We start from the raw sequence: 14561 nt of genomic DNA, 5'->3' as shown, positions 1-14561 counted from the left end.
GGATGCAGGCAGGAGCAGGGATGCAGGCGGGAGCAGGGAAGCCGGCAGGAGCAGGGATGCAGGCAGGATGGAGCTGGGATGCCGGCAGGAGCAGGGATGCAGGCAGGAGCCGGGATGCAGGCAGGCGCAGGGGTGCAGACGGGAGCAGGGATGCCAGCGGGAGCAGGGATGCAGGCAGGAGTCGGGATGCAGGCAGGAGCAGGGATGCAGGCAGGAGCAGGGATGCAGGCAGGATGGAGCTGGGATGCCGGCAGGAGCCGGGATGCAGGCAGGCGCAGGGGTGCAGGCGGGAGCAGGGATGCCGGCGGGAGCAGGGATGCAGGCAGGAGCCAGGATGCAGGCAGGAGCAGGGATGCAGGCAGGAGCCGGGATGCAGGCAGGCGCAGGGGTGCCGGCGGGAGCAGGGGTGCCGGCGGGAGCAGGGATGCAGGCAGGAGCCGGGATGCAGGCAGGAGCCGGGATGCAGGCAGGAGCCGGGATGCAGGCAGGCGCAGGGGTGCAGGCAGGAGCAGGGAAGCCGGCAGGGGCCAGGATGCCGGCAGGAGCAGGGATGCAGGGATGCAGGCAGGAGCCGGGATGCCGGCAGGAGCAGGGATGCAGGCAGGCGCCGGGATGCAGGCAGGAGCCGGGATGCAGGCAGGAGCCGGGAAGCCGGCAGGAGCATGCAGCCTGGGGGCGGGCAGCGGGCGGGCGGGAGGCGGGGAGCGGGCAGGATGCAGTCACGGCGGGGGCGGGCCGGGATGACTCAGCCGCCGGGCGCTGCCCCTTCCGCGGCCGCATAGGAACCGCGGGGCCGGCCGGGCTGTGCGGGGCGGTGAGTCCCGGCGGGGGGGCGGGCCGGGTCGGGGCCATAAGGAGCGCAGCGGGGCGCGGGTGCGGGCGCTGCAGCGGGGGCAGGTAAGGGGGTGTCGGGGCGATGCTGCGGTGCTCGGCCCGGTTTGGGGCAGGGGGACACGTGTAGGGGGGTGCGGATGAGGATGTGGAGCAGTGGGGCTTTTAGGGAGCTCCGCACCCGCGTGGGACCCCAGCCCTGCGCCCGCGGGGTGCGGCGGAACACGCAGCAGAAGCGTCTCCCGCGGTTTCCGGCTGCATTTTGGGGTATTTTTTGGCAGCGGTGGGTCTAGGGAGGATGCTCTGCAGCTCAGCTGCGGGCAAGGTTTGTTGCGGGGGTGATGCCATTAACCCTTAGTGCGCTTGAGAAACAGCAAATCTTCCCGTAAGCGGCGGGGGAGCAGAGCGGAAACCTTGTTTTCATAATGAAGACTGGAAAAAAAATATCCGCAGCCCTGCTTATCAGCTGACGCCAGGGAGGTCGGTTTGGCACTGAAGTATTTCTGGGAATATCCCGTGACGTGTGGCCAAGCTGGGGTCTGGCACTAGGACCATGTCTTGGAGGTGGCGATGGATAAAAGCTGCCTCACATCTGTCTGATGCGCAATGTATCAGTCGTCCATATATCTCGTTCTCAGGGTTGTTCTGCAGGCGTGATACAGTAAAGATCGTTTGCTTCTCGTATTTACCTCCAGGTTGGAAGGTTGAGGGCGAGTAGTTTCAGTGGCGCAGGGTGTCTGCGGCAGCAGCGGGGCGCTTGTGCAAGACTCTGGTTTGTAGATTGGTCTGTAAGAGGAAAAAAGAAATAATCATAATTTAAAAATCAGTGCAGTTTGCACTTTCTGTGAATGCAAGCTGCAGAGGGGAGCACTGCAACTTGCCTCAAAATGCATTTATCTGACTTGTGATAATGGTTTTGCTTTCCTGTAAAGGAAGTGGGGAAGAGTGGCTTGTGCTTTTTTCTTTTTTTCTTCATAAGACAAAAAAAATGTCAAGCTTGGATAACGCAGTAATGGCCGTAATGGAGTCACCAGGCCATGAGTTTGGTGGATAACGCAGTAATGGCTGTAGTGAAGTCACCAGGCCATGAGTTTGGTGTGTGCCGGTGGGGCCACCAAGCTACTAGCCTTGGTGGCACAGCAAGCTAAGCTGGATGGCTTTGTTTATGCACTTGCTTTATTGTGGCTTAGAGTCACACACAAATATTGGCAGCCAGAACAAAGGACAAAGCTCAGCTTGGATGAAGGGCTGTTTGCTGGAGGAGGACACATGACTTGGGCTTTGCTGGGTACTTCTCACCCTGAGGGGTGGGGGTGTCGTAGCTATGAGGCTGAGACAGCTTTTATCTTCACCAGATCCTTGGAAAAGGGTGTGTAGGTGCTTCTGTCTGTGCCTGGAGGGGTTTGGCCCAGACAACGAAGGTGCTCCAGGGCTGTGGCTTATCTCCTGGCCTGACCTGCCTAAGTGGAGTCATGTGAGCTGGGCTTTGCATAGCCAGGTTTGGGGTTCTTTGATTTTTTTTTTTTTTTTGATGCAGAGAACTGGCCAGAAAAATAGGACTTGTAGGCTTTGATTTCTGAGTAACAAGAAGACCTTCACCGCAAGTCACTGCAGAGGGGTTTGTTGTACTATATCTGCGCATCTCCCTCGGCCGCTGCGAGGAGGCTGCGCGATCCTGCTCATCCTCACCGTAATGCGGTCCAAACAGTTTTCCTTGGGAAAACAGCCAGGAAACTGCCTCTGGCGCCAAGATCTCCTGGTCAGGAGGGATGGAGGAGGCACCTGGGTGATGTCACCTCCATCCGCGCAGAGGGACCGCAGGGAGTGCGGGTGCGTGGTGCAGCATCTCTTCGGATTCTCTCCTCCCTTGCACACTGCAGCTGCTCCGAGCAGCTCATGTTGAAGAGCCTCAGTGCTTCCTCCTTGCTCAGCTGGGAGGGTGTGTGGGGGGGAAGTGGAGGGTGGGGGCAAGGGCTGCACTCAGATGGCCCAAATTTCCTCTTTCTTAGCAACCAGCTGTCTGAATTGTGACAGTCCCGCCCAGGGTTAGGTGTGCTGGCGAGTCAGTTTTTGTTCATCCTTCAAAAAATCACATTACTGGATACTTTGGATCCCAAAGCAGGGGGCAGGGGACTTGTCCACAGCTCAAGAGGAGGTGCAGCAGCTTGTGTGGGGGGCGGATTTATTTGCAAACCCCAAACAACTTCCTGCCATCTGGAGAGTTTGCCAGGGTGAAGCTGCTGTGTCTGTAGTCCAACAGCTGAGTTTTGCTTCTTGTTTTCAAGCTAACAGGCTGTGATGGGATATGACCTGTGCAGATAGCCTTTGCCAGGGTTATCCTAAAGCTACAAGGCACCTCCAGGGTCATGGAGGATGCAAAGGGATCTGCTGGGGTTGCTGGAGAAGCCCCTCTGGCCTGTTCACCCTGCAGAAAGAAGAGCAGATATCTGCCAGGTGCAGCAGCTGCTGTGCAAGTTCAGTTTTTGGTGCTGCTCTTTTGGTGGTGTTTAAAACGTCTGTGTGTGCAGAGGAGATAGCGGCCATGGGGGAAGCATGGGTGCGATAACACTGCTATGGGAAGCGTCTTTTTGCTGGTATCTGTGGGGAAAAGGGGGTGATGTTGGGAACCGGCAGCTCTTTCTGACTCCCTGCATTGCCGCTGGGGTCGATGTGCCTCTGGCTGCACGTGACTCCCTGTCTGCTGAAATTCACCCTGCGAGTCCCGTGCCTGTGCTTTCTAAATATAGGTTTGCTGTACACAGGGCACTTGTGAAAGCCGGGGGAGGAAGAAATGGCATGAGATTGAGGGTTTCCCCTTCCTTCTCCACCCAGGTCGTGGGATACTTTGTGCCAGCTGGTTGAGATATCGTCCCCCAAATTCATACCCAGGGGAGACTTCATAGAATAGTTTGGGTTGGAAGGGACCTTCAAAGCTCATCCAGTGCCACCCCTGCCATGAGCAGGGACATCTGCACCAGCTCAGGTTGCTCAGAGCCCCGTCCAGCCTGGCCTGGGATGTCTCCAGGGATGTTTCATCCACCACCTCTCTGCCCAACCTGGGCCAGGCTCTCACCACCTTATAAACAATTTCTTCCTTCTATCTGGCCTGAATCTCCCCTCCTTCAGTTTAAACCCATCACCATTGTCCAATTGCAACAGGCCCTGCTAAAATATCTGTCTGTATGAGATAAAGTATTTCCCCTTCATTCTCCACCCAGATTCTGGGATAATCTGTGCCCCCCAAAACCCCATGCCTGTAGGAGACTTGGCGAGATGCTCTTTGCTGCAAACAGGAGCCAGTCGGTCGTTATTTGGGTGACCACGTCACAGGGCAGATGCAGCGTGGCAGAGCTTAAAAGACGAGCGCCTGTCGGAATGGAAACTGCCTGGTATCTCCTTTCATTTTGGTCTCGGGTTGCCTGGAGTTCGCAGGCTGCAGCCGGTGTGGTCGGGTAACCTGAGGATGGGAGAAGTCCCGTATCCGTCCCAGCCAGAGCGCGGTGCAAGCAGCCGTGTCCGTGTGGGAGGCTTTGCGGGGCGGTTTTAGCGTGTCAGCAAGTATACAAGCATCCTGCTGAAAAAAAAAAAGTGTGTCAGGCAGCTTCTGGCCTCAAAACTGCCTCCTTTCTGTGCTACAGAAAATATAAAGCAGACTGCAGGAAGCACAGAGGTTTTTGGGGTGGTTATTTTGGCTTGGTGTTTGTGATTTTTTTTTTTTGTTAAGATTTTTAATAAGCTTAGGTCTGTCACTTTCCTTTGGCCATGTTGAAAGTGAAAAATCACACTAGACTTAGAAATGTATATTTGTGTCTGTGGGTATAACCTCTTTCCTGCTGGGTAAGCAGCAGACTGTGGTGGGGACACCAGCAATGCCAGCGAGTCCCTTGTCTAGGGGGAAACCTCTAAGCGAGCACATACACATGAAATACCTTCAAAGAGGTGAGATATGAGGTAGGAGGTTCCACATGCTGCTGCAACTCAACTGACTGTTGTGCTGAGCGTTGTGTTAAAAGCCTGGAGAGTGGGAAGAAAAATAAACGGTGGAAGGAAGAGCAGGAAAGGAAAAAACAAATACAGTTAGTTAGCTGCAGCCGCCTGGGCTTGTTGCTGGCAGAAAGTAGGACACTCCTGCTGGGTTTTCTTCTCTGGAAAGGCTAAACTTGGCTGTGAGTGGGTGGAAGCAGCCTGCATGGGAATCTGTGCATCTCCCCATCCCCTGCTCAGCAAGTTCTGCTGCCGCGGGGCTGGAGAGCTGCTGGCAGGAGCTGTGTGTCCAGTCCTTTGGGTGTATTTGTCCAGAAGGGTTTAAGCCCAGGCTTGCAAAGGTGATTACACGTTCAGCTTGCTGAGATGAGTAGGAATTAAAGCTTAAATATCTCTGCTGTTCAGGCTGCTGTGGAGTATTTGTGGTCTTGGGTCATTCACCAGGTTGGTGCTCATCGGGTTGGATGGAAGGGGAACTAGGAGGTTTTGGAGGAGGAGGAGGATGGATTGGTGTGTTTGCAGAGGTTATACAATCATAGAATAGTTTGGGTTGAAGGGACCTTCAAAGCTCATCCAGTGCCACCCCTGCCATGAGCAGGGACATCTGCACCAGCTCAGGTTGCTCAGAGCCCCGTCCAGCCTGGCCTGGGATGTCTCCAGGGATGGTTCATCCACCACCTCTCTGCCCAACCTGGGACAGGCTGTCACCACCCTCAGTGTAAACAATTTCTTTCTCATGTCTGGCCTGAATCTCCCTTCCTTTACTTCAAGACTATCACCCCTTGTTATATTGCAACAGGCCCTGCTCAAAGTCTGTCCCCATCTTTCTTCTCAGCCCCTTTTAAGTACAGAAAGGCTGCACTAAGATCTCCCCGGAGCTTCTCTTCTCCAGCTGAACACCCCAACTCTCTCAGCCTGTCCTCCCAGCAGAGCTGTTCCAGCCTCGGATAATTTCTGGGGCTCCTCTGGCCCCTCTCCAGCAGCTCCATGTGTGTCCTGTGCTGATAAGGCTGAGCAGCCCATGGTCCATCTGCACATCCGAGTCAGGCGTGGGGATGCTGGTGTCGGGGATTAAACTGCAGCTGGGCAATTTAAAGTGAATTAGGTTAAAGGAGGCAGGAGAACAGAGAAACGCCCGAGCCATGGAGCATCTTTGGGCAGGGTGATGCTCTGATCCTCTCTTGCTGTGCTCCTGGGATTCCCCTGCATCTCTGTTCCGTAAATTGAGATTTTTCTGGTGCCCTGCACCAAGGGCTGGGGCTTCACAGCCTCTCTCATGAAAAACCCTGTGTGGGAAGGCAGCTCCGACAACTCCAATGTGCACAGACCCCCTCTGCATGGGCAGGAGTTCTCTGCTTCAGGGTTGTGACCCCAGTCGGGGGCCCCATGGCAATGGGCTGGCCAAAATGATGCTGTGAAGCCCCAAAAATGTGATTTGGAGTGATGTCTTCAAAGGGAAGAGCACTGCACTAGAGCAGGCACAAGCAAGTCCTGCCTGCAGTTTGCCATGGTGGGGGAGTCACCTGTTCCTTCTCCTGGTCCTTATTCTCCAGCGTTGTGGAAGTAAACACTGCTTTTAATACCCTCCAAATCCCTTGGATCTGCTTCAAAAGATATTTTCCTGCTGCTACTAATCCTTAAGTGGTTGATAAACAGGGTTGCTTTGTCTGGTTTCTTCCAAGGAGGGGGGATTATTAGCCGGCTCCTGTGTCTCTCCTGACCTTTGGGGTAAATTGGGATCAGGAGGGACTTCACACAGCCACGTGTTTTATCCTCCCACGTGTTTCTGTGACATTCCTCCTGCCAAGCCCTCGTGCCTTGGGAAGGTTTCCAACGATGCCCAAATCTGGCTGCAGGTGGAGTGTCCTGTTTTGTCGCCAAGATGTGGCCGTCCGTGTCCATCCTGTGTATCCTGGTAGCCTTCGCCAATGCTCGCAGCGTTCCTTACTACCGTCCTCTCTCCAGTGACTTGGTCAACCACATAAACAAGCTCAACACCACCTGGAAGGTGAGTACCAGGTTGCTTTTGTTTTGGGTTTTTTGATGCATTGCTTGAGAGTCTCTTTGTGGGATTTAATAGCTGAGCTTTGGGAGTTGCATCACTGTGGTTGCATCAAACCAGCCTTGGTCCCGGTTGACTTCTCCAATGAGTTGATGCCATCAGGGATTCTTGTGGTGACAGTAACTGTGCAGCTTCTCCTTGGAGGAGAACACTGATGAATTCATAGACTAGGAGCAATGCTGAGACTTTGTGGGAGGTTGGAAACAAGCAGCAAGTGTCCAGCTGCATTGGTGACCTGGCCAAAACCTCCTTGATGAGGCTGCTGCAGCCAAAGCCTAGAGTTGGACCTTAGCTCAGTGGTCATCAAGTACTGATCCTGGAAGGAGCTGTGTTGCTCTGTGTCCACATGCACTTTGGCTCTTGGCCCATTGATTTTAAAACAGGTATCAGACCCCGGGTGGGTTTGGTGGAGATCTGGAGCACTATGCTGGTCCCAGCAACATACTTGGTGGCTGTGGAGAGTCACGTCCCATTGCTCTGTGTCTCTTCCCAGGCAGGGCACAACTTCTACAACACCGACATGAGCTATGTGAAGCAGCTCTGTGGCACCTTCTTGGGTGGACCCAAGCTCCCAGAGAGGTGAGATGATGATGAAAGCCCTGTAAAAACTTGTGTGGATGCTCCTGGTGTGTCTGGGGTGCATGAGGGTCTCCCCTGGCAGGCTGCAAGTTGGGGTTCCCCTGGGTGCAGCTTCCTGGACATCTTGCTTGGAGTTAAGCACAGGATCACGCATGGCTGGAACATCCAGTCTCCGTCCCGCCAGATATTTGACCAGTTGTGTAATTTGTACTCCTTAGAACTGAAAAACACTGAGGAACTGCTGACCTGGTCTGAGGCCTTCAGAAGTATTTGTTCTCCTTCAGTAAGCAAACAGCAAGAGCTCTTCTCCTCCAGGTCACCTTCAGAGGAGGTTGGAGAGACCTGTGCACCCAGTCCTGTTGTCACACTGCTGTTTTTATAGCAGGACTTCCCTCTTCTTGCTTGCAGGGTAGATTTTGCTGGAGATATGGAGCTGCCTGATAGCTTTGACTCACGGACACAGTGGCCCAACTGTCCTACCATCAGTGAGATAAGAGACCAGGGCTCTTGTGGCTCTTGCTGGGTAAGAGCATGGGTGGTTTAAGATTGTGTCAGTACAGAGTTTACTGGCCAAAATAACTGCTGTTGAGTTCAACATTGAATTGCATAAATGGGGGGGACATGAGGGATCCAGTGGTGTTGGAGTTTCTTAGTGGGCTTCTCCTAGCCAGGCTCATGCTTGCTGCACTCATTGCCAAAGGTTCATAGAATGGTTTGGGTTGGAAAGGACCTTCAAAGCTCATCTAGTCCAACCCCCTGCCATGAGCAGGTTGCCCGGTTTCTCTCTCCTCACCAGCTTTAATGGTCTTCCCTTGGACTTTGGGGGTTGTCTGCAGGCTTTCGGTGCTGTAGAAGCGATTTCGGACAGAATCTGCGTTCACACGAACGCCAAGGTGAGCGTGGAGGTCTCGGCGGAGGACTTGCTGTCATGCTGCGGCTTCGAGTGCGGGATGGGGTGAGCTGCTCTTGGTTCTTGTGCGCTTAAAAGATGGGTGGGAGGAATGGGGACAGAAAACAAGGGTGCTGATAATTTCAGCCCTAGTTTCCTAGTCTCTTTAGGTGCTTTGTGCTGTAGATGCTCGAGTTAGCTGGGAACATAAAGGTGACTGCATGGACTGAACGTCCCTCGGGGTCACATCCTGCTGCCAGCAAGAGCTGGATGATGATGGATGGTGGAGGGAGAGCAAGCATGTAGTGATGCTTTTCCCTATAGAGTTGACAGCAACCTAAGCCAAAGGAAGGATCTTTTAATAGCCTCAAAGCGTTGGTTTTCAGGCACAAGTTGTTTTTTTTACCTGTGGCTTTTGCAGTTGTTGAGAGCAGGGTGTGGGGTTGAGTCACCAAGTTGTGTGACTTTTGCTGCTACTGGTGACAGAGACCTGGTAAGGAGGCACTGCTGCTTTGGGATGAAGGCATGGATGCTTTTAGATCCTTCTTGCCCTGAGGCTTTGGTGTCTTGAGGCCTATAAATTCTGGGGAAGACAGGGACAGACTTATAAAGTTTCAACCTGCTGAAAGCTTCACTTCAGCCATTCTCAGCTGGCTTCATGTCCCTCGCATCCCCCAAAAGGGGATGGCTCTGGACAGGCTGGGGCTGGAACTGGTGCCTCTTTCTCCAGGTGCAATGGTGGTTACCCCTCCGGCGCATGGAGGTACTGGACAGAGAAGGGGCTTGTGTCTGGAGGACTCTATGATTCCCATGTGGGTAAGTCCCTTGTGAAAGCAAAGAGGAGCAGCTCTGCTCAGTTAGAGGTCTGTGTCCTTCAGGGTGCTTCTTTCTGGTCTGCATCCTTGTGGCTGCTCCTCCTTTGGGGCTGGGCTTGTAGAATCATAGTATAATTTGGGTTGGAAGGGACCTTCAAAGCTCCCCCAGTGCCCCCCCTGCCATGAGCAGGGACATCTTCACCAGCTCAGGGTGCTCAGAGCCCTGTCCAGCCTGGCCTGAGATGTATCCAGGGATGGTTCATCCACCACCTCTCTGGCCAACCTGGGACAGGCTCTCACCACTATCGGGGTAAACAATGGCCTGAATCTCCCTCCATTAGTTTAAAACCATCACCCCTTGTCCTGTTGCAACAAACCCTGCTCAAAAATCTGTCCCCATCTTTCTTCTCGGCCCCTTTTAAGTCCGGAAAGGCTGCAATAAGGTTTCCGTGGAGCTTCTCTTCTTCAGTTGAACACCCCAGCTCTCAGTGTGTCCTCCCAGCAGAGCTGTTCCAGCCCTCTGATAATTTCAGACACCTCTGCTATCCCAGCTGGCTGCTCTTGTTCCCATGGCACCTGGTCACCCCTTTGGGACAAAGGTCCCTGAGCAGCACCTAGTGGCAGGAGACACGTCCAGGAAGGGAGCAGAGTGTCCAGACTTAACCATTCAAGGTTTCTGCTTAAAATCATAGAATAGTTTGGGTTGGAAGGAACATTCAGAGCTCACCCAGTTCCACCCCTGCCATAAGCAGGAACATCTTCACCCAGCTCAGGTTGCTCAGAGCCCCGTCCAGCCTGGCCTGGGATGTCTCCAGGGATGGTTCATCCACCACCTCTCTGCCCAACCTGGGACAGGCTCTCACCATCCTCAGTGTAATAAAATTTCTTATTCATGTCTGGCCTGAATGAATCATGCTATGGATTTTTGTTTGTTGTTGCTGGTTTTGGACCAGTTCATTACACTTTGGATGAAGACAGGAGTCTTCCTGATGTTGCCCACTCAAAAAGCAACTTCCAGACTGGAAACCTCTGCTTCTTCCCAGCATGGTCATGAGCTGGTTCATGTTTCCATCTTTTCCATCACCTTGTCAAGAGGGAGGTGGTGGGAAGCAGGTCCAGAGGGGAAGCACATTGCTGATGCAGGGATTGCTCATCTGGCAGACCTACTCTTGCATGCACCCCACTGATCTGTGGGGCTTTGGGGTTGGAAAGGTCATACCCTTTCTTGGGGTATCTGGTGCCTTCTCCAGAGTGGCTTTTGGGGTCAGGGGTGTTTGGGGATAGCCACTTCATGTCACTTCTGTCCTTGACAGGCTGCCGTCCCTACTCCATCCCACCCTGTGAGCACCATGTCAACGGCTCCCGGCCACCCTGCACTGGGGAGGGGGGAGAAACCCCTCGGTGCAGCCGCCACTGCGAACCCGGCTACTCGCCCTCGTACAAGGAGGACAAGCACTACGGTAAGGGAGGCGGCCTCCAGCACTGCTCAGTGCTCCAGAGCTGCTCCTGGTGGAAGCTCGGTGGGGTTGGCAGGGTTAGACCTCTTCCAAAGCTGTTTTATGGTGATTATGTTCCATTTTCTCTGGGTGGGTGGTCCTGGAGCAAACGTAAGCCTGGCAGATGCTCAGTATTTGCTGAGACTCAGTTGAGATGGGAGAACTGATTTGAGTCATAGAAACATTTTGGTTGGAAAGACCTTGGAGATCATTGAGTCCAACCATTAACCTCACGCTGCCAAGTCCACCACTAACCCATGTCCCTAAGAACCTCATCTACGCATCTTGTAACCATCTCCAGGGATGGTGGCTCCACCACTGCCCTGCGCAGCCTGTTCCAATGCCCAACACCTGCCTGGGTTGAAGAGCATGGTGCTGAGTCCTGGGGGATTCTGGTGTCAAAGCCATGTTCTTCCCACTCCTTGGTGGTAGCCAGCCCTATACATGTAGGCTAGTCTGGCTGCTTCTTGGAGATTTGTCTTAGCCTGGAGTAATTTGGTTTGGTTTGGAATTGAGGAAGTATAAGGGGAAAACTTCCTGCTGAAGCTGCCTGGTAATAGGGTTTTGGGTACAGAATAAACCTCTTCAGTTAAATAGGAGAGGAATGGTTGGAGCCCACTTGCCCTGCCTGGTTGTGCTGTTGCCTCTGAACAGCTGGGTTTGAATTCAGCCTTCAAGTGGAGAAGGCTTCTTGCATGGGCAAGCCAAGCAGTTGCTGTCCAGCTGTCCCAAGACCTCTGTGGCCTGACAATGCTGTACTAATGGTGTGAGTTGTTTTCCTTCCTAGGCATCACATCCTACGGTGTCCCTCGCAGCGAGAAGGAAATCATGGCTGAGATCTACAAGAACGGCCCAGTGGAAGGAGCCTTTATTGTCTATGAGGACTTTCTGATGTACAAGTCTGGTGAGCATCAGCATGAAGGGTGCAGGGAGTCCTGTTTATACTTCATCCATAGGGTCTCTCTTGCGTGGCCCTTGTCGCTCTACTCAAGTTTCAAAGGACATCTCATGTTCACACTTAAGTATCTGGTGTTAGAAGAACATGGGCAGATGCCATCTCCAGTATCTAACGGTTTATAATAAGTGGAACAGGTGCTTGGGACCAGAAATGCAGCTGAGAACAACAGCTAGGATTTTAGGTAAAATCCTGGCAGGTGGTTCTCCTGGTGTGTCCCCAGTTCCTTGTTCTGAACTGCTTTGAATGTGCCACCTTTGGGACCTTTGCCAAGTGTCTCTGGGTGTGCTGGGTGCTGAGCTGACACTTAGAATCACAGAATAGTTTGGGTTGGAAGAGACATTCACAGCTCCCCCAGTGCCCCCCCTGCCATGAGCAGGGACATCTTCACCAGCTCAGGTTGCTCAGAGCCCCGTCCAGCCTGGCCTGGGATGTCTCCAGGGATGGTTCATCCACCACCTCTCTGCCCAACCTGGGCCAGGCTCTCACCACCCTCACTGTAAACAATTTCTTCCTCACATCTGGTCTGAATCTCCCCTCCTTTAGTTTAAAACCATCACCCCTTGTCCTATCACAACAGGCCCTGCTAAAACTTTGTTCCCATCTTTCTTATTGGCCCGTCTTAGGTACTTAGCATCAGCCTTTCTTCCACTAAGCTTCAGGTTTGTGTTTAACCAAAACCACCATCTCAGGTGGCCTCTGGGCTTTGCTATCGATTATCTCCCAAGCTGCCCATGGTCTGAAGCGGGGGGGAGATGTGGTGCCCGTTGCAGCGTTGACATGTTGCGGTGTTGCCGTGCAGGTGTCTACCAGCACGTGACCGGCGAGCAGGTTGGTGGCCACGCAATCCGGCTCCTGGGCTGGGGGGTGGACAACGGCACTCCGTACTGGCTGGCGGCCAACTCCTGGAACACCGACTGGGGGGACAACGGTGAGGAACCCCGAGACGCTGCTCCCCTTCCCTCTTCTTCGTGGTGTGGCGGGGAGGTTGACTTTTTGCCCTTGATGTTCTTCCAGGCTTTTTCAAAATCCTCCGAGGAGAGGACCACTGCGGCATTGAGTCTGAGATCGTGGCCGGCATCCCCAGCACGGAGCAGTACTGGAAGAGGGTGTAACCTTGATCAAACCACAAATAATCCTGAGTCCTCAATGCTTTTAACTGATAGCAGGTTGGGTACAGAACCCCCTCCTTACCTCCCCCCAAGAGACTATAGTTGAGGTTACTTTATTAAAGCTTTTTATCTTTTTATTTTTAATTTTATTTTTAATTGTATGGTGGAGCTGGAGCTGCTTTCTGCAAGCTCCTGGTGGGTCACAGCTATGGGGCTTAAAGGACTGCTTGAGGGCTCACTGGCCTCTTGCACTGTAGTATTTGGTTAGCCCATGGTATTTGGGTAGCCCAGACCCCTTCCAGCCCAGTTTGTTACTGGGAAGAAGCAGTAGGTTTGTGCTGGTACCGGGGACTTGATGGGGCAGTGGAGATGGACCCAGGGTGATTTGTGCAGCCCTGGCTGGGTTGGTCAGACTGTTAAGGCAGGGGATGTTAGCGTGTGCCTTGAATTGGCTAAACTTAGACCTTTTAATGACAAAATACTGACAAACTTGATGCGGGGCTGGCTCTGGCCTGAGCTGTGTTGAGGCCCCTCCTGCCTGCAGCAAGTCCTTTGTGCATCGCTTGCTCTGCTCCATCCTCTCAGCTGCTTTTTAAACCACTTGTTTCTCTGCTGGTTATTAGTTGTTTTTCTTTCTCTGCTGTAGTCTGGGGTAATTGATCCTAGAGAAGGGCCTGGCTGGAGCTCCATGAGCCTTTGAGCAGATGTCCTGCAAGCATCTTAGGAGCATGCTGGAAAGAGGAAGACACTTATCCATAGAATCATGAAATAATTTGGGTTGGAAGGGACCTTTGAAGCTCATCCAGCCCAACCCCTGCCATGAGCAGGGACATCTTCACCAGCTCAGGTTGCTCAGAGCCCCGTCCAGCCTGGCCTGGGATGTCTCTAGGGATGGGGAGCTCGGTGTGTGCAGCGGGTCATGCATCCAAAATAAGTGTGGGGCTTTGGGGCTGAACGCTGAGCAGAGATAAGGGATGTTCCCCGTGTCAGCTGCAGGTGCTTGGGGGTATTTTGCTAACTTGCACACTGTTGAAGCTTTTTTCTTCTTTTTTATTTTTAGCCACAGGCATTAAGAAAGAAGAAAAAAAACTTTATTTTTATTATGGGGGGAGGTATAATAGCTGTGTAGGAGGAATCATGTGATTTGCCAACACTAATATAGTGAAAGAGCTTTCTTTTTTACTTTTAAAGCACAAAGTATGTTGCTGAGCTGAGGCTACGGGCCTGAGCCATGCGAACAAGCTCTCGCTTGCACTGTAAAATAGCCCCTTACCTCTGCTTACTGTCCCCAGTGAGACAGAGCTGTGGTGTATGTGAATGGAACAACTGTGCCAATAAATGATTTCTCCAATGTCTTGTCTCCTGACCCCTGGTTGCTTCTCCTTCCAACCACCTCAAACTGTTGTCCTGTTGCTCAGGGTGTTGTGGAAGCCAGGTGAGACCCTTCTGTGTTCGTGCAAGGGTGGTCAGTCCCAGCCCTGTGCTCTGGCCATACTGGGGACAGTGGGACTTGTGTTGTTTCCTGGGGCGTCCCAGGGCATTGCCCACTCCTGATGGTGGGGAAGGGGCTTCAACATGGACCAGGGCATCTCTGCACAGAGGGTTTGTGGGGAGGAAGATGCACAAAAGCGCTGGAGAACACCTGCAGTTCAGGCCTGTGCCACCACCCCCAGTGCCTACAGTGCAGGGTCCATTAAAAGTTAGCTTACTGACCTTTAGATGTCACTCATCCTGGTTATGATTATTCTTTTGCTTTAATGAGATGCTCCCATTAGCAGCAAGGAAGTGACTGCATTTCGACTGAAGGCTTTGTAACTTGTGGCAGGGTGGGGAATTAT

General features: G+C 53.1%; 1 protein-coding gene across 2 annotated transcripts; it reads left to right on the top strand.

Annotated features, from left to right (window-relative positions):
• The first annotated feature begins 685 nt into the window (after positions 1–685).
• CTSB (cathepsin B) lies at positions 686–14074 on the top strand. Of its 2 annotated transcripts, none has more exons than XM_065055634.1 (10): positions 686–814; positions 6672–6823; positions 7371–7456; positions 7865–7979; positions 8293–8411; positions 9076–9161; positions 10474–10620; positions 11444–11560; positions 12414–12542; positions 12629–14074. In XM_065055634.1, exons 2-10 carry the CDS (start codon positions 6698–6700, stop codon positions 12724–12726), a joined length of 1023 nt encoding a protein of 340 aa, XP_064911706.1. In that variant the 5' UTR covers positions 686–814; positions 6672–6697; the 3' UTR covers positions 12727–14074. The 2 variants fall into 2 exon arrangements, with proteins under 2 accessions (XP_064911706.1, XP_064911707.1); XM_065055635.1 differs by having other exon boundaries at positions 759–897.
• The last annotated feature ends 487 nt before the right edge of the window (positions 14075–14561 follow it).

This window comes from Columba livia, chromosome 3 (genome assembly GCF_036013475.1).
Source record: "Columba livia isolate bColLiv1 breed racing homer chromosome 3, bColLiv1.pat.W.v2, whole genome shotgun sequence".
In the NCBI taxonomy this organism is placed as follows: Eukaryota; Metazoa; Chordata; class Aves; order Columbiformes; family Columbidae; genus Columba; species Columba livia.
This window is presented reverse-complemented; position numbering and strand designations above follow the sequence as displayed.